Source organism: Dendrobates tinctorius, unplaced genomic scaffold (genome assembly GCF_039654945.1).
Source record: "Dendrobates tinctorius isolate UK_male_01 unplaced genomic scaffold, ASM3965494v1 ptg000011l, whole genome shotgun sequence".
Lineage (NCBI taxonomy): Eukaryota > Metazoa > Chordata > Amphibia > Anura > Dendrobatidae > Dendrobates > Dendrobates tinctorius.
The window spans coordinates 9,001,158-9,025,253 of NW_027361679.1; the positions used below are offsets into that span (position 1 = coordinate 9,001,158).

Here is a 24,096-nt window from a genome sequence, read left to right on the forward strand (position 1 = left end):
TATTTGCATATTATGGTGGAAAATAAGTATTTGGTCAGAAACAAAATTTCATCTCAATACTTTGTGATATATCCTTTGTTGGCAATGACAGAGGTCAAACGTTTTCTGTAAGTCTTCACAAGGTTGCCACACACTGTTGTTGGTATGTTGGCCCATTCCTCCATGTAGATCTCCTCTAGAGCAGTGATGTTTTTGGCTTTTCGCTTGGCAACACGGACTTTCAACTCCCTTCAAAGGTTTTCTATAGGGTTGAGATCTGGAGACTGGCTAGGCCACTCCAGGACCTTGAAATGCTTCTTACGAAGCCACTCCTTCGTTGCCCTGGCGGTGTGCTTTGGATCATTGTCATGTTGAAAGACCCAGCCATGTTTCATCATCAATGCCCTTGCTGATGGAAGGAGGTTTGCACTCAAAATCTCACGATACATGGCCCCATTCATTCTTTCATGTACCCGGATCAGTCGTCCTGGCCCCTTTGCAGAGAAACAGCCCCAAAGCATGATGTTTCCACCACCATGCTTTACAGTAGGTATGGTGTTTGATGGATGCAACTCAGTATTCTTTTTCCTCCAAACACGACATGTTGTGTTTCTACCAAACAGATCCAGTTTGGTTTCAACAGACCATAGGACATTCTCCCAAAACTCCTCTGGATCATCCAAATGCTCTCTAGCAAACTTCAGACGGGCCCGGACATGTACAGGCTTAAGCAGTGGGACACGTCTGGCACTGCAGGATCTGAGTCCATGGTGGCGTAGTGTGTTACTTATGGTAGGCCTTGTTACATTGGTCCCAGCTCTGCAGTTCATTCACTAGGTCCCCCCGTGTGGTTCGGGGATTTTTGCTCACCGTTCTTGTGATCATTCTGACCCCACGGGGTGGGATTTTGCGTGGAGCACCAGATCGAGGGAGATTATCAGTGGTCTTGTATGTCTTCCATTTTCTAATTATTGCTCCCACAGTTGATTTCTTCACTCCAAGCTGGTTGGCTATTGCAGATTCAGTCTTCCCAGCCTGGTGCAGGGCTGCAATTTTGTTTCTGGTGTCCTTTGACAGCTCTTTGGTCTTCACCATAGTGGAGTTTGGAGTCAGACTGTTTGAGGGTGTGCACAGGTGTCTTTTTATACTGATAACAAGTTTAAACAGGTGCCATTACTACAGGTAATGAGTGGAGGAAATAGGAGACTCTTAAAGAAGAAGTTACAGGTCTGTGAGAGCCAGAAATCTTGATTGCTTGTTTCTGACCAAATACTTATTTTCCACCATAATATGCAAATAAAATGAAAAAAAAACAGACAATGTGATTTTCTGGATTTTTTTTTCTCAGTTTGTCTCCCATAGTTGAGGTCTACCTACGATGTAAATTACAGACGCCTCTCATCTTTTTAAGTGGTGGAACTTGCACTATTGCTCACTGACTAAATACTTTTTTGCCCCACTATATATATATTATATACACACACAGTACAGACCAAAAGTTTGTACACAGAGTTTTCTTTATTTTCATGACTATGAAAATTGTAGGTTCACTCTGAAGGCATCAAAACTATGAATTAGCACATGTGGAATTATATAATTAACAAAAAAGTGTGAGACAACTGCAAATATGTCTTATATTCTAGGTTCTTCAAACTAGCCCACTTTTGCTTTGATTACTGCTTTGCACACTCTTGGCATTCTCTTGATGAGCTTCAAGAGGTAGTCACTGGAAATGTTCTTCCAACAGTCTTGAAGGAGTTCCCAGAGATGCTTAGCACTTGTTGGCCCTTTTGCCTTCACTCTGCGGTCCAGCTCACCCCAAGTCATCTCGATTGGGTTCAGGTCTGGTGACTGTGGAGGCCAGGTCATCTGGCGTAGCACCCCATCACTCTCGCTCTTGGTCAAATAGCCCTTACACAGCCTGGAGGTGTGTTTGGGGTCATTGTCCTGTTGAAAAATAAATGATGGTCCAACTAAACGCAAACCAGATGGAATAGCATGCCGCTGCAAGTTGCTGTGGTAGCCATGCTGGTTCAGTATGCCTTCAATTTTGAATAAATCCCCAACAGTGTCACCAGCAAAGCACCCCCACACCATCACACCTCCTCCTCCATGCTTCACGGTGGGAACCAGGCATGTAGAGTCCATCCGTTCACCTTTTCTGCATCGCACAAAGACACGGTAGTTGGAACCAAAGATCTCAAATTTGGACTCATCAGACCAAAACACAGATTTCCACTAGCCTAATGTCCATTCCTTGTGGTCTTTAGCCCAAACAAGTCTCTTCTGCTTGTTGCCTGTCCTTAGCAGTGGTTTCCTAGCAGCTGTTTTACCATGAAGGCCTGCTGCACAAAGTCTCCTTTTAACAGTTGTTGTAGAGATGTGTCTGCTGCTAGAACTCTGTGTGGTATTGACCTTGTCTCTAATCTGAGATGCTGCTAACCTGCGATTTCTGAGGCTGGTGACTGATGAACTTATCCTCCGCAGCAGAGGTGACTCTTGGTCTTCCTTTCCTGGGGCGGTGCTCATGTGAGCCAGTTTCTTTGTAGCGCTTGATGGTTTTTGCCACTGCACTTGTGGACACTTTCAAAGTGTTCCCAATTTTTCGGACTGACTGACCTTCATTTCTTGAGCTCATCAAGAGAATGCCAAGAGTGTGCAAAGCAGTAATCAAAGCAAAAGGTGGCTACTTTGAAGAACCTAGAATATAAGACATATTTGCAGTTGTCTCACACTTTTTTTGTTAATTATATAATTCCACATGTGCTAATTCATAGTTTTGATGCCTTCAGAGTGAATCTGCAATTTTCATAGTCATGAAAATAAAGAAAACTCTTTGAATGCAAAGGTGTGTCCAAACTTTTGGTCTGTACTGTATATACAGTGCCTTGCAAAAGTATTCGGCCCCCTGGAACTTTTCAACCTTTTCCCACATATCGTGCTTCAAACATAAAGATACCAAATATAAATTTTTGGTGAAGAATCAACAAGTGGGACACAATTGTGAAGTTTAACGAAATTTACTGGTTATTTTAAATTTTTGTGGAAAGTCAAAAACTGAAAAGTGGGGCGTGCAATATTATTTGGCCCCTTTACTTTCAGTTCAGCAAACTCACTCTAGAAGTTCATTGTGGATCTCTGAATGATCCAATGTTGTCCTAAATGACTAATGATGATAAATATAATTCACCTGTGTGTAATCAAGTCTCCGTATAAATGCACCTTTTCTGTGATAGTCTCAGGGTTTGAAGCACAGAGAGCATCATGAAGACCAAGGAACACAACAGGCAGGTCCGTGATACAGTTGTGGAGAAGTTTAAAGCCGGATTTGGATACAAAATGATTTCCAAAACTTTAAACATCCCAAGGAGCACTGTGCAAGCAATCATATTGAAACGGAAGGAGTGTATCATACCACTGCAAATCTACCAAGACCCGGCCGTCCCTCTAAACTTTCATCTCAAACAAGGAGAAGACTGATCAGAGATGCAACCAAGAGGCCCATGATCACTCAATGGCTTACGGAGAGCTACAGCTGAGGTGGGACAGTCTGTCCATAGGACAACAATCAGTCGTACACTGCACAAATCAGGCCTTTATGGAAGAGTGGCAAGAAGAAAGCCATTTCTCAAAGATATCCATAAAAAGTGTTGTTTAAAGTTTGCAAAAAGCCACCTGGGAGACACACCAAACATGTGGAAGAAAATGCTCTGGTCAGATGAAACCAAAATCAAACTTTTTGGCAACAATGCCAAACGATATGCTTGGCGTAAAGGCAACACAGCTCATCATCCTGAACACACCATCCCCACTGTCAAATATGGTGGTGGCAGCATCATGGTTTGGGCCTAATTTTCTTCAGCAGGGACAGGGAAAATGGATAAAATTGATGGGAAGATGGATGGAGCCAAATACAGGACCATTCTTGAAGAATACTTGTTGGAGTCTGCAAAAGACTGGGATGGAGATTTGTCTTCCAACAAGACAATTATCCCAAACAAAGCAAAATCTACAATGGAATGGTTCACAAATAAACGTATCCAGGTGTTAGAATGGCCAAGTCAAAGTCCAGACCTGAATCCAATCGAGAATCTGTGGAAAGAGCTGAAAACTGCTGTTCACAAACGATCTCCATCAAACCTCACTGAGCTCGAGCTGTCTGCCAAGGAAGAATGGGCAAGAATTTCAGTCTCTCGATGTACAAAACTGGTGGAGACATACCCCAAGCGAATTGCAGCTGTTATCCCAGCAAAAGGTGGCGCAACAAAGTGTTAAGTTAAAGGGGACGAATAATATTGCACGCCCCACTTTTCCATTTTGGATTTTCCACAAAAATTTAAAATAACCAATATATTTCGTTCAACCTCACACTTGTGTGCCACTTGTTGTTGACTCTTCACCAAAAATTTACTTTTGGTATCCTTATGTTTGAAGCATGATATGTGGGAAAAGGTTGAAAAGTTCCAGGGAGCCGAACACTTTCGCAAAGCAGTGTATATACTGTAATATATATATATATATATATATATATATATATATATATATATATATATATATATATATTACACACACACACACACTGCTCAAAGAAAAAAAGGGAACACTTAAACAACAGAATATAACTCCAAGTATGCTCACCGCCCGGGCGTAGAACGGGTTCAATAGCTAGTCCCACTATAACGCGCTCATTAGTCTCTCTCTCCCATTAGGACGGCTCATTTCTTTGCGTCCACACCAGCGCTGCACTCCAGCTGCCGTATTTAAGGTGGCATGCCCATTTGATTGATCTTTTATGATTTTTTTTTGCATTTTTTTCCATTTAGTGTGGACCATTCCATCCACTCTCAAACCACTACCTTATTCATTGTCTCTCATCACAGATAGAGTAAATTCCTTTACATCTCCCCTTCACCAGATATTCAATACCTTATAGCAGTCTGGCAGGTGTTGTTCATCTTCCCTCTGACACTTATCCTTCTATAAAAAAATATTTTTTGTTATTTGCGTATTATACTGTGGTTTCTTTGCTCAATATCAGCTGCTTCACTGTCCAAGAAGACCATTGCCTCATACACTGCTCAAAAAAATAAAGGGAACACTTAATCAACAGAAAATAACTTCAAGTAAATCAAACTTCTGTGAAATCAAACTGTCCACTTAGGAAGCAACACTGATTGACAATCAATTTCACATGCTGTTGTGCAAACGAATAGAAAACAGATGGAAATTATTGGCAATTATCAAGACGCCCTCAATAAAGGAGTGGTTCTGCAGGTGGGGACCACAGACCACATCTCAGTACCAATGCTTTCTGGCTGATGTTATGGTCACTTTTGAATGTTGGTTGTGCTTTCACAATCATGGTAGCATGAGACAAACTCTACAACCCACAAAAGTGGCTCAGGTAGTGCGGCTCATCCAGGATGGCACATCAATGTGAGCTGTGGCAAGGTTTGCTGTGTCGGTCAGCGTAGTGTCCAGAGGCTGGAGGTGCTACCAGGAGACATGGAGGGCAACAACCCAGCAGCAGGACCGGTACCTCAGCCTTTGTGCAAGGAGGAACATGAGGAGCACTGGCAGAGCCCTGCAAAATGACCTCCAGCAGGCCACAAATGTGCATGTGTCTGCACAAACGGTTAGAATCCGACTCCATGAGGATGGTCCGAGTGCCCGGCGTCCACAGATGGGGGTTGTGCTCACAGCCCAACATCACAAATATTACCTCTCATTCTAATGCAAAAGAAATAACCTGTGGACAAATCTGCATTAAGATCCGCAAGTTATAAGAACGTGGCGATTTCAATGCAGGAACAGACAAATACACATTCTTTAGGGTGGCCATATACATTACACGAACTGGCCACCCAACCATCTATTGTGGGGTGGGGACGAAACATGGCAGGTTTTAAAACTGTGCACACATTGCAGATTTGGTGTGTTTTTGCAGCTGCGTTTTTCCTGCCAAGAGATGCAAAAATGGCACAGAAATTTTACTCGATGTGTGCACATACCCTTAAGGGAAAGAAGGATTAGGCATATTAGTTTACAACATCTCAAAATCCTTTTGTTTTCAAGGGAGCTATGTCGACCTCAGAGCTGTCGCTCTTCTCATAGTAAGGCCGGGGTTACACATGCAAGAAACTCGCACGAGTCTCGCATCTGCACTCGGGAGCGGAGCGCTCAGCTACATAGAAATACATGCAGCCGCAAACTCCAGTCCCGAGTACTGACGGCAGTCACAGGTATTGAGATGCGAGACTCGTGCAAGTTTCTCGCATGTGTGACCCCGGCCTAAACAGACACGCACGCAGCTGTACCAAGCATGAGTAACAGAAAGAACTGGAGGAATGGATGCTAATGAACAATGGTGGGATGACCACTATCCAAGATGTATGGCTGCTTTTAAAGAAGCTGTCCACTACTTGGACAACTTCTATTCATACCCCTCGCTTGACCCGAAACCATAATAAAGCTTATACTCGTCTCCCGTGCCGACACTGCTCCCACGGTGTCGGAAGTCGCTCTCCCCGAGGCTCTCGTGAGGTGATGCGACAAGTGACCCAGTTGCCCAATAAGCGCTGGCGTCACTGTCTCCACCTTCGGATAAATCCAACATGAAGAAAAAGCCATGGATCAGCTGTAGCCCAGACTTCCTCTTCATGTTCGATTTGTCCGAAGGCGGAGACAGTGACGCCAGCGCTGATTGAGGTCACAACACCACATGAGAGCCCCGGGGAGAGCCACAGCCAACACCGCGCGAATGGGGCCAGCACAGTAGGTGAGTATAAGTTTTATTATTTTATGGGGGCCAAACATACTGCTTAAGAAGGGGTTGTTCTAGAAGTGGACAACCCCTTCAACAGAAATACTTAAGATTCAATATACATTTGCTGTTAACTGTGCCACTAGATTCTCATGTTGGATCTTAGAGCACCTATTACATGGGCAGATGTTTTGCCTCCTTTAGCGCCATTTAACTCAGGCAAACATCAGCACCATATGAAGCCAATTTATTGTTAGTGAGCTTGTACTCTCTCATACAGTTTCTTTACATGCCTGTTTACAGGGGCCATATGGGCCTACTAACAATGATTTTGATGTCAGCAGAAAAGATGCGATCATTTTGGATCAGTGGACATGTTTAGATAATCAAGAACCAGTGTTTGCATGAAGGAGTTCTTCCACCTGATTAGGAGCTTTTGTACCTGCATGTCCTAGGAACTGCCAATATTTCATTCACAGAGTAGCCATACGGTACATTTAAGAAGAAATTAGAGACATGCACTAAAAACAGGAAAGACTGTAAGCGTATGGCTCATAGACACAATAAGAAGCATCCTAGATAAAAAAAAAAGAGGAAGATATCTGCCAATGACAAGATCTACAGACTGCTTACAAGGAAGTGCAATTTGCATGCACTTTTCCCATAATGAAAAATGGTGCTGTGAAAACTTAGATATAGGGCTGACAATAAAACAAATATTTGTTAAAATTACACATTGCCAACGCTAATCAAGTTATCAAAGCACAGCAAAAAATAAAAAAGCCACTAAAATAACGGGCACCTAATAGATACATCCCTGTAATATGTACATTTATATGAGTGTACAGTAATATTCCACTCAAAATAGACACTAATACCTAAACTTTATAAATGTATGAGACTTCAAAATTATAAATGTATTAAACTATAAAATTCCAAATCACCACTATAGGCACAGCTCTCCACATAGCCCATAGTAGGCTTCAGACCACTATTTAGTGGTTATAACAGCAACGTTTCAAGTTATGAACCCTTTTTCAAGATTCCAGAACTTAGGCGGTTTGAACCCACTAGAGCTGTCTGTGTTGTATACATACCTCGTGTCTCTACTGGCTTGTACACCACATTCCAAATTACTGTATTTTTCGGACTATAAGACGCACCTAGGTTTTAGAGGAGGAAATTAGGGTCAATTCTGTACTTAATATCCCCTTATCCTGGTATAAATGGTCCCCTCATCTCCATCCTGATACACATGGCCCCCTCATCCCTATCCTGGTATGCACGCCTCCTCATCCCTATCCTGGGTATGCAGGGCTCCCAGCTCGTCCTAGAATGCATGGTCCCATCCCTCGTTTTGGTATGTATGGCCCCCATCCCCATCTTGGTATGCATGACCCCCATCCTGGTATGCATGGCCTCATCAGAAAACATTAAAAAAAACAAACCATTACACTTACCTTCTTGGCGCTCCCTCGCGTCATGCTCCGTTGCAAACAGCTGCTTTATGCTTTTAAGCAGCGCATAGCAGGGACGTCATGCGCTGCTTGCAAGCCGAAGGGCAGCTGCCGGAAAACTCCCTGCTCTGCAAGCCGGGACTGTGCGCTGAGAGCAGTGTCAGCCAGAACCTTCCTGCAACTGCCGGTGGGTGTTCAAGTGTGCCGCTACTTAAGAGAAATGAATATTCACCTCGCGTGGAGCAAGGTGAAGAGAAATGAATACTACTGTATGTAGCGGCACACGTGACTGCCCAGCAGCAGCAGGAAGCCGGCAGCTGACAATGGGCTATTGAAGAGCAATGAATACTCAACTGCTCCCTGCGTGCACATTCCCGGCGTGCAAAGCAGTGAATACTCTGGCAGCAGCTGGAAGGTTTTGGCTGACACTGCGCGTGCTACTGAAGAGGAATTAAAACTCACTGCTCTCCACACACAGTCCCGGCGTGCAGAGCAGGGAGTATTCCGGCAGCTGCTCCTTCGGCTAGCAAGCAGTGCAAGATGTCCTTGCCATGCGAAGCTTACAAGCATAAAGCAGCTGCTGGCAATGGAGCAGAATGCTGCGAGAGAGCGTAGGGAAGGTAAGTGTATTTTTTTTTAATGTTTTCTGATGGGGCAATTCATACCAGGATGGGGATGTGGATATGCATACCAGGACGGTAAAGAGAAATTAATATTCATTCCCCTCCACGCCCATGGGCGTGGAATGCAGTGAATATTCATTTCTCTATAGCAGCGGGCACAGGAGTTAGCCGCAGCAGACGGCTCCTGCCTCTGTGACCCGCTGCTCCGTCGATGCCGTTCCCCCACCTCCCTGCCAAAGCCAGTACATCCGGACTATAAGGCGCATCCCACATTTTCCTCCACATTTTTGGGAGGAAAAAAGTGTGTCTTATAGTTTGAAAAATACGATATTATGCAAATTGAATTCAAGTGTCATAAAGATGTAATTATTTGTTTTTCATATAAACTCATGGATGGTATTGTGTCTCAGGGCTCTTTGATTTCAGTGATCCAATCTCAAACATCTGTGATCATTAGTTTGCCAGGTGAGCTCAATTAAGGGAAAACTACTTAGAGAATCTGTCACCTACCCTTTGGCGGGCGATGAAAACGAGGTCGGTCCGGTCCGATGGGCGGAGTCCCCGATGTGTGCCGCCTCCCCATCCTTGCCCGCCGTCCGCAGGTTATTGCTGAATTGGAGTAGGCGTATGCCATTTTTTACGCGTGAGCTAAGCATTCATAGCTAGCGCACACGCAGTATACTTTGCTCAACTACGGTCAAAGCCGAAAAGCCGGACTGCGCATGCGCCGGTTAACTAAGCCCCGGAAGTATTTTGCGGTGTTCCGGGGTTTAATTAACCGGCGCATGCGCAGTTCGGCTTTTCGGCTTTGTCCGCAGATGGGCAAAAGCATACTGCGCATGCGCTAGCTATGAATGCTTAGTGCATGCGCAAAATATGGCGTACACCTACTCCAATTCAGCAATAACCTGCGGACGGCGGGCAAGGATGGGGAGGCGGCACACACCGGGAACACCGCCCATCGGACCGGACCGACCTCGTTTTCATCGCCCGCCAAAGGGTAGTTGACAGATTCCCTTTAAGAAGGATGTTCCACGTTATTAAGCAGCAATAGGTTTCTAGCAATATAGGAAAGGAAAAGTATCTCTCTGCTGCTGAAAAGCAAGCGGCTAATAGTATGATGCCTTAGACAAGGTATGACAACATTAGATATTTCACAAATACTTAAGCGTGATCATTGTACTGTGAAGAGATTTATGGCGGATACAGAGAACGAATAGGTTCGTGCAAATGAAGGTATATTTTGGAAGGTTTCTGCCAGACAAATTCATTGAACTGAGTACCTGCTAAAATACCTTTACAAAACAGCAAACTGGTATTTGAAGCTACTGATACCTATGGAGTACTGCAAATCTCAAGTGTAGGATCGTCCAGAGGCTTGTAGCTCTGCAAAAACCTACTATTCAGCCACCTCGAAACAATGTTCACTAAACAGAAACGTATGAAGTGGGCCCAGACATGAAGACTAATTTTAAAATAGTTTTGTTTAATGAGGAGTATCCTGCAACTCTGGATAATCCTGAAGGATGGACTGGTGGATGGCCACCATATTCCAACAACACCGTTACATCAGCAAGGAGGTGGCCGAGTCACGTTTTTGGACGGAATATTGGGAAGACTGGGGGTAGGCCCCTCTAGGGTCCCTGCGGTATGAAAATGATCACTGACTGACCACTTTGTTCCATGGTACAAAAAGAAAACTGTGCCATACGTAGCAAAATCGTCTTCATACATGACAATGCACCATCTCCTGCTGCAAAGAATAACTGTCATTGGCTGCTATGGGCATAAACAGAGAAATCCATGGGTGGTCACCTTCCTCCCCTGTCCTCTACCCTATGGAGAACCTTTGGAGTATCCTCAAGGAAAAAGATCTATGAGGGAGGGAGGCAATTAACATCAAAACAGCAACTTTGGGAGGCTATTCTGACATGCTGCAAAGAATTTAAAAAATTCACAAGTTCAGTGAAAGCAAAAACTCTGAAGGTGATAACAAAGAAGTGGTCCTATGTTAACATGTAACTTGGCCTGTTAAGATGCTTTATTTCAGTAAATGTGAGCTTGTAATGCTATAAATGAAACAAATGACCATTTCCAGCTCTTTCCAACCTACAGTGGGTACGGAAAGTATTCAGACTCCTTTAAATTTTTCAATGTTTCATTGCAGCCATTTGGTAAATTCAAAAGAGTTCATTTTTTTCCCTCATTAATGTACACTCTGCACCCCATCTTAACTGAAAAAAACTGAAATGTAGAAATTTTTGCAAGTTTATTAAAAAAGAAAAACTGAAATATTACGTGGTCAATAAGTATTCAGACCCTTTGCTTAGACACTCATATTTACGTTACATGCTGTCCATTTCCTTGTGATCCTCCTTGAAATGGTTCTACTCCTTCATTGGAGTCCAGATGTGTTTAATAGGACTTGATTTGTAAAGGCACCCACCTGTCTATATAAGACCTCACAGCTCACAGTGCATGTCAGACCAAATGAGAATCATGAGGTCAAAGGAACTGGCCAAGGAGCTCAGAGACAGAATTGTGGCAAGGTACAGATCTGGCCAAGGCTACAAAAGAATTTCTGCAGTACGCAAGGTTCCCAAGAGCACAGTGGCCTCCATAATCCTTAAATGGAAGAAGATTGGGACCACCAGAAGTCTTCCTAGACCTGGCCGTCCAACCAAACTGAGCATTTGTGGGAGAAGAGCCTTGGCGAGAAAGGTAAAGAAGAACCCCAAGATCACTGTGGCTGAGGTCCACAGATGCAATAGGGAGATGGGAAAAAGTTCCACAAAGTCAATTATCACTGCAGCCCTCCACCAGTCCGGGCCTTTATGGCAGAATGGCCCGACGGAAGCCTCTCCTCAGTGCCAGACATATGAAAGCCCGCATAGAGTTTGCTAAAAACCACATGAAGGACTCCCAGACTATGAGAAATACATTTCTCTGGTCTGATAAGACAAAGACAGACCTTTTTGGTGATAATTCTAAGCCGTAACTGTGGAGAAAACCAGGTACTGCTCATCACCTACCCAATACAATCCCAACAGTGAAACATGATGGTGGCAGCATCATGCTATGGTGGTGTTTTTCAGCTGCAGGGACAGGACGGCTGGTTGCAACTGAAGGAAACATGAATGCCGCCAAATATTTATATAATTTATATAGCGTCATTAATTCTACAGCCCTTTACAGACATTATCATCACTGTCCCCGATGGGGCTCACAATCTAAATTCCCTATCAGTATGTCTTTAGAATTTAGGAGGAAACCGGAGTACTCGGAGGAAACCCACACAAACACGGGGAGAACATACAAACTCCTTGCAGATATTGTCCTTGGTGGGATTTGAACCCAAGTACACAGATATCCTGGATGAAAATCTCTTTCAGAGTGCTCTGGACCTCAGACTTGGCCAAAGGTTCACCTTCCAGCAAGACAATGACCCTAAGCACACAGCTAAAATAACAAAGGAGTGTCTTCAGAACAACTCTTTGAACATTCTTGACTGGCCCAGCCAGAGCCCTGACCTAAACACAATGGAGCATCTCTGGAGAGACCTGAAAATGGCTGTCCACCAACCAACCTGACAGAACTGGAGAAGATCTGTAACGAAGAATGGCAGAGGATCCCCAAATCCAGGTGTGAAAAACTGCCAAGAAGACTAATGGCTGTAGTAGCTCAAAAGGGTGCTTCTACACAATACTGAGGAAAGGGTCTGAATACTTATGACCAGGAGACATTTCAGTTTTTCTTTTTTAATTTGCCAAAATTTCTTCATTTCTGAAACAAAGAGTGAAAAATGTAAAGGGCTCTGAATACTTTCCATACCCAGTGTATAAAATGTTTGGAAACTCTCTTGAGAATAATTTGGAACAGTGCATTTTGAGGGGTTTTCTTAGTCTTGAAATAAATACAGTTACCATTTGGAGGTTTGTCCCATAAAGTGTGATTTATACTCGAACGGTGGATGATTTGAACCTTATACTGACTCATTTGCATCTATCATTTAAGAAAGTCAGTGGAAAAATAGTATTTGCCTAATAATTTGGAACGTGCCATAAAAAAAAAAGACACTAAAAAAAAGTGATCGGAACACTGTAGGGGGCCTTTAAACAGATACTGCATTAGTACTCCGAAGTTTTGAGTTTCACCTGTCATTTAGGCTATATACATATGTAGGGCAACTCGGAGGCAGAAAACTGCGATGGTCCGGAACCGCTACAGGCATCTACCTGCTATTTACACTGCTTTTTCCCTTTAAAATTAAGTTACTTTTGTTTTTATTGCTGCAGCTTTTAGTATGTAAAGGTTTAAGTTAAGCAGCTTTATTTTTGGTACTTCGGTATTTGGTTTTGATAAAACTTAAACGTTACAACCATGAAAGGAACTACTGTAAAAACCCATGTGCGGATTTTACCTGTAGATTTCAGGCATTAAGTGAAATTCTATAGAAAAAAATCTGCACATAAATCTCAGCCTACCCGAAAGAAAAATCGACATGCTGCAAGCTGACGTCATGCTGATTGACAGCCGGCTCCCTGCTGCCTAACTGCGGAGAGCCGACTGCCAATCAGCATGACGCCGGCAGTCACATCCCATCGACACAAGGTAAAAAAAAAAATCATTGTAAGAACTTCAGACTAAAAAAAAAAAAAATAATCTTTCACTGTATTCTGTCAACTACTATAAAAATTCTGAATCAGAAAATTCAATATTTTAAGAAAATAAGAAGTAATTCATAGCCCTTTGGAGATCCAGGTACTAGGGGTGCTCCAGCTGTGCCTTTCCCTAGGGGGCCTCTGGGCAGGATGGGGCCAACTGCAGAAACCCCATAGTAATAGTTGTTATAATTGGGGCAGGCAGAATTGTGGTGATACTCTGTCAGGAGAGGTTTACGCGCCTCTGTGTGCCACCTAGTGGCTGTGAGGTGTACTGCAGCCTGTCAATATCATGCATTGAATTTGTATAATAAAGTGGAGTCCATTATCAGTGATGGGGCCAAGAGACTAATGGGGGGCCCGGAGCCAGGATAGGACCAGCACTGTGTGAGGAGATCTGGGCACATGGCAAGATATGAATGGAGAAGCATTCCAAGGCCACCATGGAGTGTGGGGCAGCAGACATCTGCAGGAAGCAGGCAGTGCCCCCCTAGAGGTGCCGTACAGCCCCCCCAGCACAGACACACTGCCTGCACTCACCCATGCTGCTGCCGGTCCCTGTGTCGCTCCGGTGGTAGGTGGGCTCTGCCTCCCGCTGCTTGTGCCCGGGTCTGTCTCTTCTTTGGGGACCCTGGCGACACCCGGCGCTAATGCTCGAGTCACCGCGAGAGCTATGGAGCTCCCAGGTTCTGTGAGGAGGAGGGGCGGGGCTTGGGCTGTGAGCGCGCCTGCGCACTGCACAGGTACAGTGGGCACTGGGCAGCTTCAGCCCCACCCTGCTGTGCCGCTGCTGCCATGGGCATAGCTGGAGCACGGCCGTGCCGTGTGGTGGGCAGCGTGCTTATAGAGCTCAGCCCCCCTCATGCATTGGTTTGTATGCAGAGTGCCATGCAGGACTGTCCGAGTGCTGCTGAGAGCTTATTACTCCGGTACATGGAGGGAGCCTTCTAAAAACTGTGCTGCCAGTGGTTTCACTGACAGGAGACCCCGAGCCATGGGGAGCCGGTGCCATGTGTAGGACTGGTGAGAGGGCACACGACAGCGCCAACACCTGTGCCCCAGACCGCGGGCAGGAAGGAGCTCGCTGCATGTTTCTACAGCGGAGATTAGGACAAAAATGTGAATTGTGTTATTCTCATACCAGTTTAGAGCAGTGCTGCCGAAATGGGCGAAGATGAGGCGTGGTGGACACCCATCATCATATTCACCAAAAGTAACGACGAGTCTTACCCTGCATCACATCTAACGTGGTGTACTTAACTAATTGTACTAAATGTCCAACTGGGGGTCTGTATGTGGGGGGAGACGGCAAAAGCTGAGAACAAGGATGAATGAGAAAAAAAAAAATGGATCTACCTGTGGCCAAACATATTTGTATGCCTGACCACAGCACCATAGATATGACATTAATGGTATTGAAAGGTAACTTCAGGACAGGGGAGTCTGGGAGTATAAACTTATGATGACCTTTGACACACTCGGTGCAGGAATGAATGTGTTGCATGGATTTATGTCTTTTTACATCAGTTAAAGAATTTGCTCCTCAGACCTTGTGGGGGCATCACAACACATTACCAGACCCTAATCAGAGGACAATAAAACTTTCACACTCCTTATCTATGAACTGTTCCAATATTTATGGCCATAACTGTCCATCACTCTCCCATAATGACAGTTCTGCTTCACGTCACTTGTCTTATATCTTGCATTATATCTGTGCTGGGTTGTGTATAAATATGTGATTCTTCAGATTTTGTAATAGTCAATGCCTGATGAAGAGACCTGAGTAGTCTCGAAAGCTTGCAGTGTGTTACCATCTTTTCAGTTAGGCCTGTTTCATACCTCTGTCATCGGCGGTCAGTTGAAATCCGCCAAAGGTTGAAACCAGTAGATCCGTGACGGACGGATGTCAGCGGAGCACGTAGGATGAAGGATCCGTGGGAGAAGCGATGCTGCCAAATTTAAAGCGACCGAGGCGGTCGCGAATTGCATGTAGATCGCGTGAGGTGGAGCGCGACCGGGAGAGGGACATCGCGGGAGGTGGAGTGCAATCGGGATATCGCGGGAGGGACGGGTGAGTTGGAGGAGAGAGAGCTAGCTCCCGGAGCGGGATTTATGGGTTAATGCTGAAATTAGCGGACCGTCAAAGCAAAAAAACGTTGCAGGGTCTGTTTCATCCGCCCAGGAGCCGCTAAAATCTTGGCGGATCTGTAAAAAAAAGGGTGGGACGGACGACCGTCAGTCAAGATCTGCCAATAATGTAAGTCTATGGGGGAAAAAACGGATCCGCCCCTTTTTTGGCAGATCCGTTTTTTTAAAAATTTGGCGGATTTTGACTGAAGGGAAAAAACGGATGTGTGAAACAGGCCTTAGCCATTAAAAGGTATCAACCACTGAGGACTCTCCATTCTGAATATTTTTCTATCTACTGGCTAACCCGGTACAAAGATATACATCTTTCCTGAGTCTTATCCTAGAAATGCAACTATAGACTGGCGTAACGTTCCTGGTAACATGCATGCCCCCGAGCAGATGAATCGACTTCAAGTGGTGTCTGTTATTCCACACATCTTATTCCTGTGTAGTGTGGGGTGGCAGCTGTGGGTCAGGCACTCGTCTTCTGCTGTGTCACCCTGGCTCGCTACATGAAAGTGTGGGTCCTGGCTGGGTATTGGTATTGGTGCTGAGAGGGCCTTGTGCCCGTGCAGGCCGCCTGTAGCAGGTGGTGTTGGCTGGCTGAGACCGCAGGGTTCAGTGTTCAATATAGGAGACTCTCCTAAAACAGTTTTTACTGACCGGGATCTTGATAAGGGTTATGTACAAGGGATATAAGGTATAAAGTCTTCTAGACGTTTCCTGCACAGTGTAAAGCATTTTCATGCACACAGTATCCTTCCTCTGCAGTACACTCCAAAGCCGGTGAAGCACACTGTTTCACCCTACTTCATCACAGCTTAGCTTATCGCTACAGTCCTGATCAGCAAGTCTCTCTACTCGCTCAGTGGTTCCTTGTCCCATTTCTTCCACTACTGGCTCCCTGGATCTACCACTTGGGACCCTCACTAATCTCACAAACTCAGTCCTCTTTAGGTCGATTACCTTTGGCGTTTAGCAAGCTCAGGGTTTTTCGGGACAAGTCTTATCCAAGGACCCCTTTAAGGTGGAAAGCCACGCTGTCTCGTCAGTCATTACAAGGTTGCACCACTTCCTTGGTCTCCTCTGCTGTAGTGCACCCACAATGGCAGCACTGCTCACAGACACTTGGACACTGACTTGTCCCTATCTGACTACAGGACGCAGCCACGTGCTCTGTCACTAATCCCCTCCCACTATGGGCTAGTCCTGAACGTTCACTCTCTTACCCTAATCTCATTTCCAGCATTACTTATATCATCATCCACCACCCTTACACCTGCATGCCCCCAAGTGACACTAGTATATGAAATGACAATCTTAAATCAGCGCCAATGCCTTTTACATGTGGGCAATACTCAGGGCCGGTTTTAGGCAAAGTGGGGCCCTTGCCAAAGTTTAAAATGGGGCCCCAAATGGGGGCGTGGCCTTGACTGCTCATGGCATAGGACGTGCAGTCTGAGTGCTCCCGATGCACCCTTCCTAAATCTACAGACATCTGCTGATATAAGCACATCCTGGCTAAATCTGCACTGAAGAACTGTCAAACGTTCTTTTCAGATCAACATCAGGCCCTTTTGGACTGTATTGCCAAAGAAATCAGTGTGTTTCACTAGGGATTGTGCTCACAGGGCCAGAACTCACTACCGAGGCCTACCGGACCTGCCTGGCCGGTCTCTTTCAAGCCCAGATACAGACTGGAGGATCTGGGAGAAATACACCCCAGCGACCGTACAGACTTGCATCTACGACTGAAGAAGCTCATATCTGGATTTTGTACAGCTTGGGCCCAAGACAAAGAAACATCATCCTCCGGACCCTGATCCCTCAGCGGCTCCTGCCTCCCGCCCGCACCACGGCTCCCCCAAGGGCCCCCGCGGCTAAGAGAGGGGAAGAGAGGACCCCCGCTGTTCTCCTAAGAGGCCTCCAGGACTCTGACTTCCTCAGCCGTTCTCCCCAGTAAGATCTGCCGCAATCCCAAGCCCCGAAACACAGACGTATTAGTGGCGGCAGATAGGCGGCCTTCTGCGCATGCGCGGCAGCCTTGGCTGACAACTCCGAAAGGTCCGGGATAATAGTGGCACACTGGGGTCCATGTTAACAGCACCAGCAACCTCCGCTGGTTTCATCGAGCCCCACAGCCCCCGCCTGCTCATATAAAACTACTGCCACCGGCTAAACCAGCCCGCACAGAGCCCCGAGGAGGCACAGCTAACAAGACGAGTCTGCAGCCACGACTAGGCTGACTGACATATCCACCCAGAGCGCAGGCGCACTGACCTCCACTCCCGGCTGATAACCCCGAGCGCTGCGAGACAACAGCGGCAAATCGGGGTCCAGAAACACTCCGCCCGCAGCTGCTGCAGGGCTCGGAGGCCCCCTCTCTCACCGCCAACCCACAGAGCAGAGCCGCCTGCGGCTTAATTAACTTGCACGGGACTGGGAAAAACAGCGGCTGCTGACGAATCAGCCGCTGTCACAAAGCGGCTGAGTATACCTGATAGCGCGCAGGCGCACATCTCCCCCGCTGTATCCCCGCTGACAGCGAGTGAACCGCTTAGAAAAGTGTTGTTTAGGCAATATAGGCGACCTGCTGGGACAACGGACATTTATTTACGCAAATAGGGGGAACTCTGTCTCGTGCCTCTGAGTACCTGCCGGGCTGTCTCTTTTACCGGCTGGGCCTCTCTGGTTAAGAGTCTTATCTCTCATTCCAACACAAGTATGGAGGGTGCTCTGCATATGAGTATCTCTCCGTAATGCGCCTATAGTGACACCTAGTGTCCATTCCTCATAAGCTGTTCTTACTTCAAAATATGGGCAAGTAAATTATCTCCACTCGTCCAAGTTGTGTACGCAGCTACTCACGTTATTAAAAGCCTCATTATGGTTAAATCACAAAAAGAACGTGAAAAGTTAGCGAATAAGGCTATTGCAGATGAACAGAAAAAGAACACCTGTGGAGAACTTGACAAATACCTAAAGAAGAAGATTGATTCCTCCCACACACCGTTAAAACGCACCCTTAAAAAATCTATTTCTCTTGATAATATGGATGACTCGGATCTCAGTGAAGCTGACTCTGACTGTGACTCCACACTAGAAGATGCAGTGCCTATTTCCAGGGCTTTTATGAAGAAACTAATGGCCCAGAATATGAAAACTCTTCTGGAAGAGCTATCTGGTATGCGTTCGGACCTTCAACAATTGGGGCAGAGAGTGGACATGCTGGAGTCCGGCACCGCAGAGACAGTTGATGCATTATCTAGTATCCAAGACCAGGTCCTTAACACCATCTCAATATTGCTCTGTTGGCTGCAGAGGATCAGGAAAACAGGAGCAGGAGGAAAAACATTCGTATAAGAGGCATTCCGGAATCCTTTGCACGTGAAGCCTTAGAGAAAGTAACCAGAGAAATTTTTGCCAATCTCGTAGGCCAAGAGAGAGCATCTGCAATCACAATTGAATGAGTTCACCGAGCGCTGCGACCTAAGCCAAAAACTGATGAGCCGCCAAGAGATATCATTTGTGGCATTCTCAGCTATGTGGATACAGCAGCTATTCTGGCAAGTGCCAGAGAACAAGAAAAGATTTTGCATGAGGACTCTCAAATTCAGCTGTTCCAAGACCTGGCGGCTTCCACTTTAACAAAAAGACGGATTCTACGTCCCCTTCTTTTAGCCTTAAAAGCCAAGAATTTGCCGTATAAATGGCTTTTTCCGTTTGGTCTGGCAGTCAACGCAAAGGGTAGACAGATAGTGGTTCAAACCCCAGATGTCCTACCAAGTTGGGAGACACTCAACATCTCTCCAATTCAACTCCTTTCTTGGATGCCTGTGGACTCCAGCTGGAGACTTCCTCCGCTCACCAAACCACAGGAATGGTCCTTAAAGAAAAAGCAAGCTTCGCCAAAAGTCAAGAAATATGACCCCAAGAAACACCCTCCATGAAGAATCAGTCTTATGGACTTCACCTTATCTAACTTGTTCTCCCAAGTTCTTTTTCTCCTTTTGATATCTATGATCTCGTGGACCATCCTTTAACTAGGCGGTTCTATTCTGTAATATCAGAAGCGTTATTCATCATTCCCATTTTTTGGTTCACAACTTAGACTACCTCGCCTATGTTTTGGTATATTAACCCCCCCCTGCGTTAGGCGAGTGAATGTATGTAAAAAGTTTGATGGTTACTCTGTTTTTCTTTTTTGTCAAGTATCTGGTTGAGACAAATTTATCTACAAGACATGTCGAGGGGGAGTAGTCAGGTGAGTTCTGGGTCCGTCACTGTGGCTTCTTTTAACGTGAAAGGGCTTAATTCCCCTGCTAAACGAAGCCAAATCCTTGGACTCTTAAAAAAACAGCACTCACAAATTGTCTTTCTCCAAGGGACTCATTTCAAAATAGGTAGAGTCCCCAACACATCCTTTTCCGCATACCCCACATGGTTCAATTGTTGTAGTACTTCCTCCTCCAAGGGCGTCAGTATATCCTTAAGGAAGGGTCTGCCTTTTTCTCTCAAGGATAGCCTAAGTGATCAAGAGGGCAGATATATTTTTGTTAAAGGGACTTTAGCTAACACAACAGTTACTTTCGCCAACTTATATACTCCTAACAACCACCAGGTCCATTGGATTGCCAAAACTCTAGAAGTATTACACTTATTTAAGGAGGGACTATTGATTGTGGGAGGTGATCTCAATTTGACCTCCCAACGTCTAAGAAGGAGTCTTCTAAACAAGTTGAATTCCCTACACCTTGTCGATCCCTGGCGTATTCTCCATCCCACTACCAAGGACTACACATTCTTTTCTCCCCCGCACTCCTCTTACCACCGAATTGACCTCCTTCTAATACAATCCCAAGCCTTGCATTTGATTAAATCTGCTGATATAGGTTCGATCACGATATCTGACCATGCCCCAACCTTCATCGATATCATCATTAATACCTTACCCCGCCCTGCAACATCCTGGAGATTAAATGAATCTTTATTGGACACTCCGCAGAATTATGAAAAAATAAAATCTAGCATTTCACATTATTTTGAGGAGAACGTCACAGAAGGCACTCTCACACCTAATATTTGGGAAGCGCATAAGGCTGTACTTAGAGGAGAACTTATATCTATGGGTTCTTATACCAAGAAACAGAGGGAAAAGGAGAATTTGTCTCCTTTTTACATCAAATAAGTACCCTAGAGCGACTCCACAAAAGGTCTGGCGCACAAAGATTTCAGGTAGACCTCTCCTCCCTTAGTAGTAAGTTAAAAGACCTACTCAATGTCAATTCTGCAAAAATGTTTTTACACTGTAAACACAGATGTTATGTCCATGGGAGCAAGAGCAGTAAGCTCACTTCCCGATTGCTTAAAAATCAATTTGGAAATTTTTTTTTATAAAACATATACATACAAATTCCAATACGAAGGTGGAGAGATCGGATGAGATTGCGGAGGCGTTTAGACTTTATTATGAATCCCTTTATAATTTAGACCCACCTGAACTAATGAAAGATCCACTGTCTGCGGATGAAAGGATCCAGACATTTTTGACCCCCCTCTCCCTTCAAAAAGTCCACCCCGAAGATTTCCCAGCTTTACTTTCCAAAATCACTCCTCAATAAATTAAAGATGCTATACGATCAATGGCAAACAATAAAACTCCAGGACCAGATGGTTTCCCTTTGAGTTACTATAAGAAATTCTTGGACTTGCTCCTCCCTCAGCTAGTATCTCTAATGCATTCCTGGCAGGAGACACCCCATCTAAACAGACTCTTGAGGCTCACATCACTGTTATCCCTAAGGAGGGGAGAGATGGCGGTTTTCGTGGTAATTATAGACCTATCTCGCTGCTTAACACGGATATAAAGTTATGGGTAAAAATCCTTGCTTCCAGAATTAGCACTGTTCTAAACTCTTTGATCCACCCTGACCAAGTTGGCTTCGTCAGGGGCAGGGAGGGTAAAGATAATGCCACAAAATTCTCTTAGCCATTTCCTACGCGAGGCGCTCGGGTTCATCCCTGACCATTCTATCAACTGATGCCCAGAAGGCCTTCGATAGAGTCAGTTGGCATTATATGGTAAGCACCTTACGGAAATTTGAATTTCCCCCTCCTTTTATTGATGCCATAATGACTCTTTACTCGGCCCCGACTGCTAGGGTTAGAGTAAATGGTCTGCTCTCGGACTCCTTCGCGATTGGAAATGGTACCAGACAGGGATGCCCTCTCTCCCCTACCCTTTTCGTGCTAGTGATGGAGACCCTGATTCAGAAGCTAAGACAGGAAACTGAGGTTAGAGGTATTGTAACAGACCATTCCGAATTTAAGACAGCAGCTTTTGCAGATGACCTCTTACTCCTTGTCTCGAATCCTGAGACAGCTTTCCCCAGTCTCCTAACCCTGCTTGAGGAGTTTGGAACTGTCTCTAACTTCAAGGTCAACATGGACAAATCCGAAGCCTTGAATGTCTCGTCCCCAAAGTCAGTGGTCTGTAGACTTAAACAAATAACCCCTTTTAAATGGCCTTCTGAAAAGCTGAAATACCTTGGAGTGTTCCTAACAACAGATCCATCTACACTATATGAACATAATTTCCCTCCTCTGTTAGATAAATTGTAATCATTACTCAAATCATATGATTTGCCCTACCTTTCATGGATCGGCAGGATCAATATAGTCAAATCTTATATTCTCCCTAAAATTGTCTACCCCATGAATATGATCCCCATTGCTCTCCCTGAGTCGTTCTTTTCCTTGTTAAATAAACTGATATCTAAATTCGTTTGGAGAGCTAAGAGAGCCAGACTCCCCTTCAAAATCCTCTCCTTACCTAAAAATGCTGGGGGTCTTGGCCTTCCCAATTTCAGGACATATTACCACGCAATACACATAGCCCGATGGTTAAACCTGGTAAGACCTAGACCAGACAGCAAAGTACCCAATCTTGAACTTACTCTATTAGGTAAGAAAGCGGTGATCTATCTTTGGACCTCCTCTGTACCCCCACCCTATTCAGTAGATGCAATAACGACCAATACTCTAGCCATTAGATGTAAACTTATCCCCAATGGACTATCACAGTGCCTGTTTTTAGATAACATCCCCGTAAAAATTATCCCCTGGCTTACGGACTCGAGATATGTAGATGTATTTGATTTGTGGGAATCCTTACCTAACCTACCTATCTCGCATTTTCTCTCCAATCAGATTAAATGTGATGACGAGTGGCCACGAGGTGCTAAAAAAAGACCTCGTGTCTTCCTACAAAAATACCACATACAACATATCATCTCTAAATTCAAGTCCGAAGTCACACATAACACCGATTGGCTCTGGCTAGAGCTTCTTCTTAGGTTAAAATCCCTACCTCCAAAACTTATCTCTAAAATATATGCCAACCTTGTTTCTCCTTCCCCTCATTTTAAACCGCTTTATCCTAATGGGAAACAGAACTTAACTTGTCTTTATCCCCTGCTGAGACGAAGCAGATTTTGCGTCACTCTCACGGTTTTTCCAGATGTGTTCTGCTGCAGGAAAACGCCTTTAAAGTTCTATCACGCTGGTAAAAAACCCTTGAAAAACTACAGCATCTAGGCCTTTCAGAGTCCCCTCTATGTTGGAGATGTTTGAGTTCGGTGGGTTCCTTCCTCCACATCTTTTGGCAATGCCCAAGAATTGCTACTTATTGGGATGAAATATTCAAGTACATTCACCAGTTGGGTTTAATAAAAATTTTTTTAACTCTCCAGGAGGTTCTGTTATCACTCCCCAGAAATTCCTATAATCCTAAAAAACATGACTTGCTCCCTCTTTTGGTAGCTGCAGCAAAACACCTGATCTCGTTACTTTGGAGACAAACGTCCCCTCCTTCTTTAGGGGAATGGATAGCTAAAGTACATGAAATCCGTAGGATGGAAGAACTGTCTAGCTGGGACTCTCACACACATGACAAGTTTTTTACTGCATGGCTTCCCTGGATAAGCTCTACTCAGCCTACATGATTCCTGTGCTCTCCTCCCCATTAGTCTAATTACTCTCGTCTTTGGTGTTACCCCACAGCCACAGTGACTGGACCCGGACCCTTAGGGTACCGTTACACTTAGCGATACACCAGCGATCCCGACAATGATATGATCCCGACAACGATATGGATCGCTGGTGCATCGCTAAGTGGTCGCTAGTGAGCTGCCACACAGGCAGATCTCACCAGCAACATCGCTGGGGTCGGGGGTCGCTACTTGTCAGACGCGGCGATCCTGACATCCTCCCGCCCGCGTCCACGCGTCGCTCGTCGGCGCCACAGGAAGCCCAGCAGGAAGCGCCCGACGAGAAATGATCCAGGATCTTCTCGCGCAACCAGCGATAATCAGCGGGGGAGTCGGTCGGAGGTAAGTATCACATGTAGCGATATCGCTAGCAATATTGCTGCTACGTCACAAAATCGGTTACTTTACAGCGATATTGCTAGCGATACCGCA

At 45.2% G+C, this 24,096-nt stretch overlaps 1 protein-coding gene across 3 annotated transcripts in view; it reads right to left on the reverse strand.

Moving 5' to 3' along the window:
• Nucleotides 1-14,215, reverse strand: part of RAP1GDS1 (Rap1 GTPase-GDP dissociation stimulator 1) — a 159,474-nt gene extending 145,259 nt beyond the window's left edge. The window contains exon 1 of one of the 3 annotated variants that reach the window (XM_073589746.1): nt 14,024-14,215. In XM_073589746.1, coding sequence (XP_073445847.1) covers nt 14,024-14,027 — 4 coding nt within the window. In that variant the 5' untranslated portion in view covers nt 14,028-14,215. The remainder of the gene's footprint in view (nt 1-14,023) is intronic. The other 2 variants (XM_073589741.1, XM_073589754.1) reach the window with 2 other exon arrangements.
• Nucleotides 14,216-24,096: the final 9,881 nt, after the last annotated feature.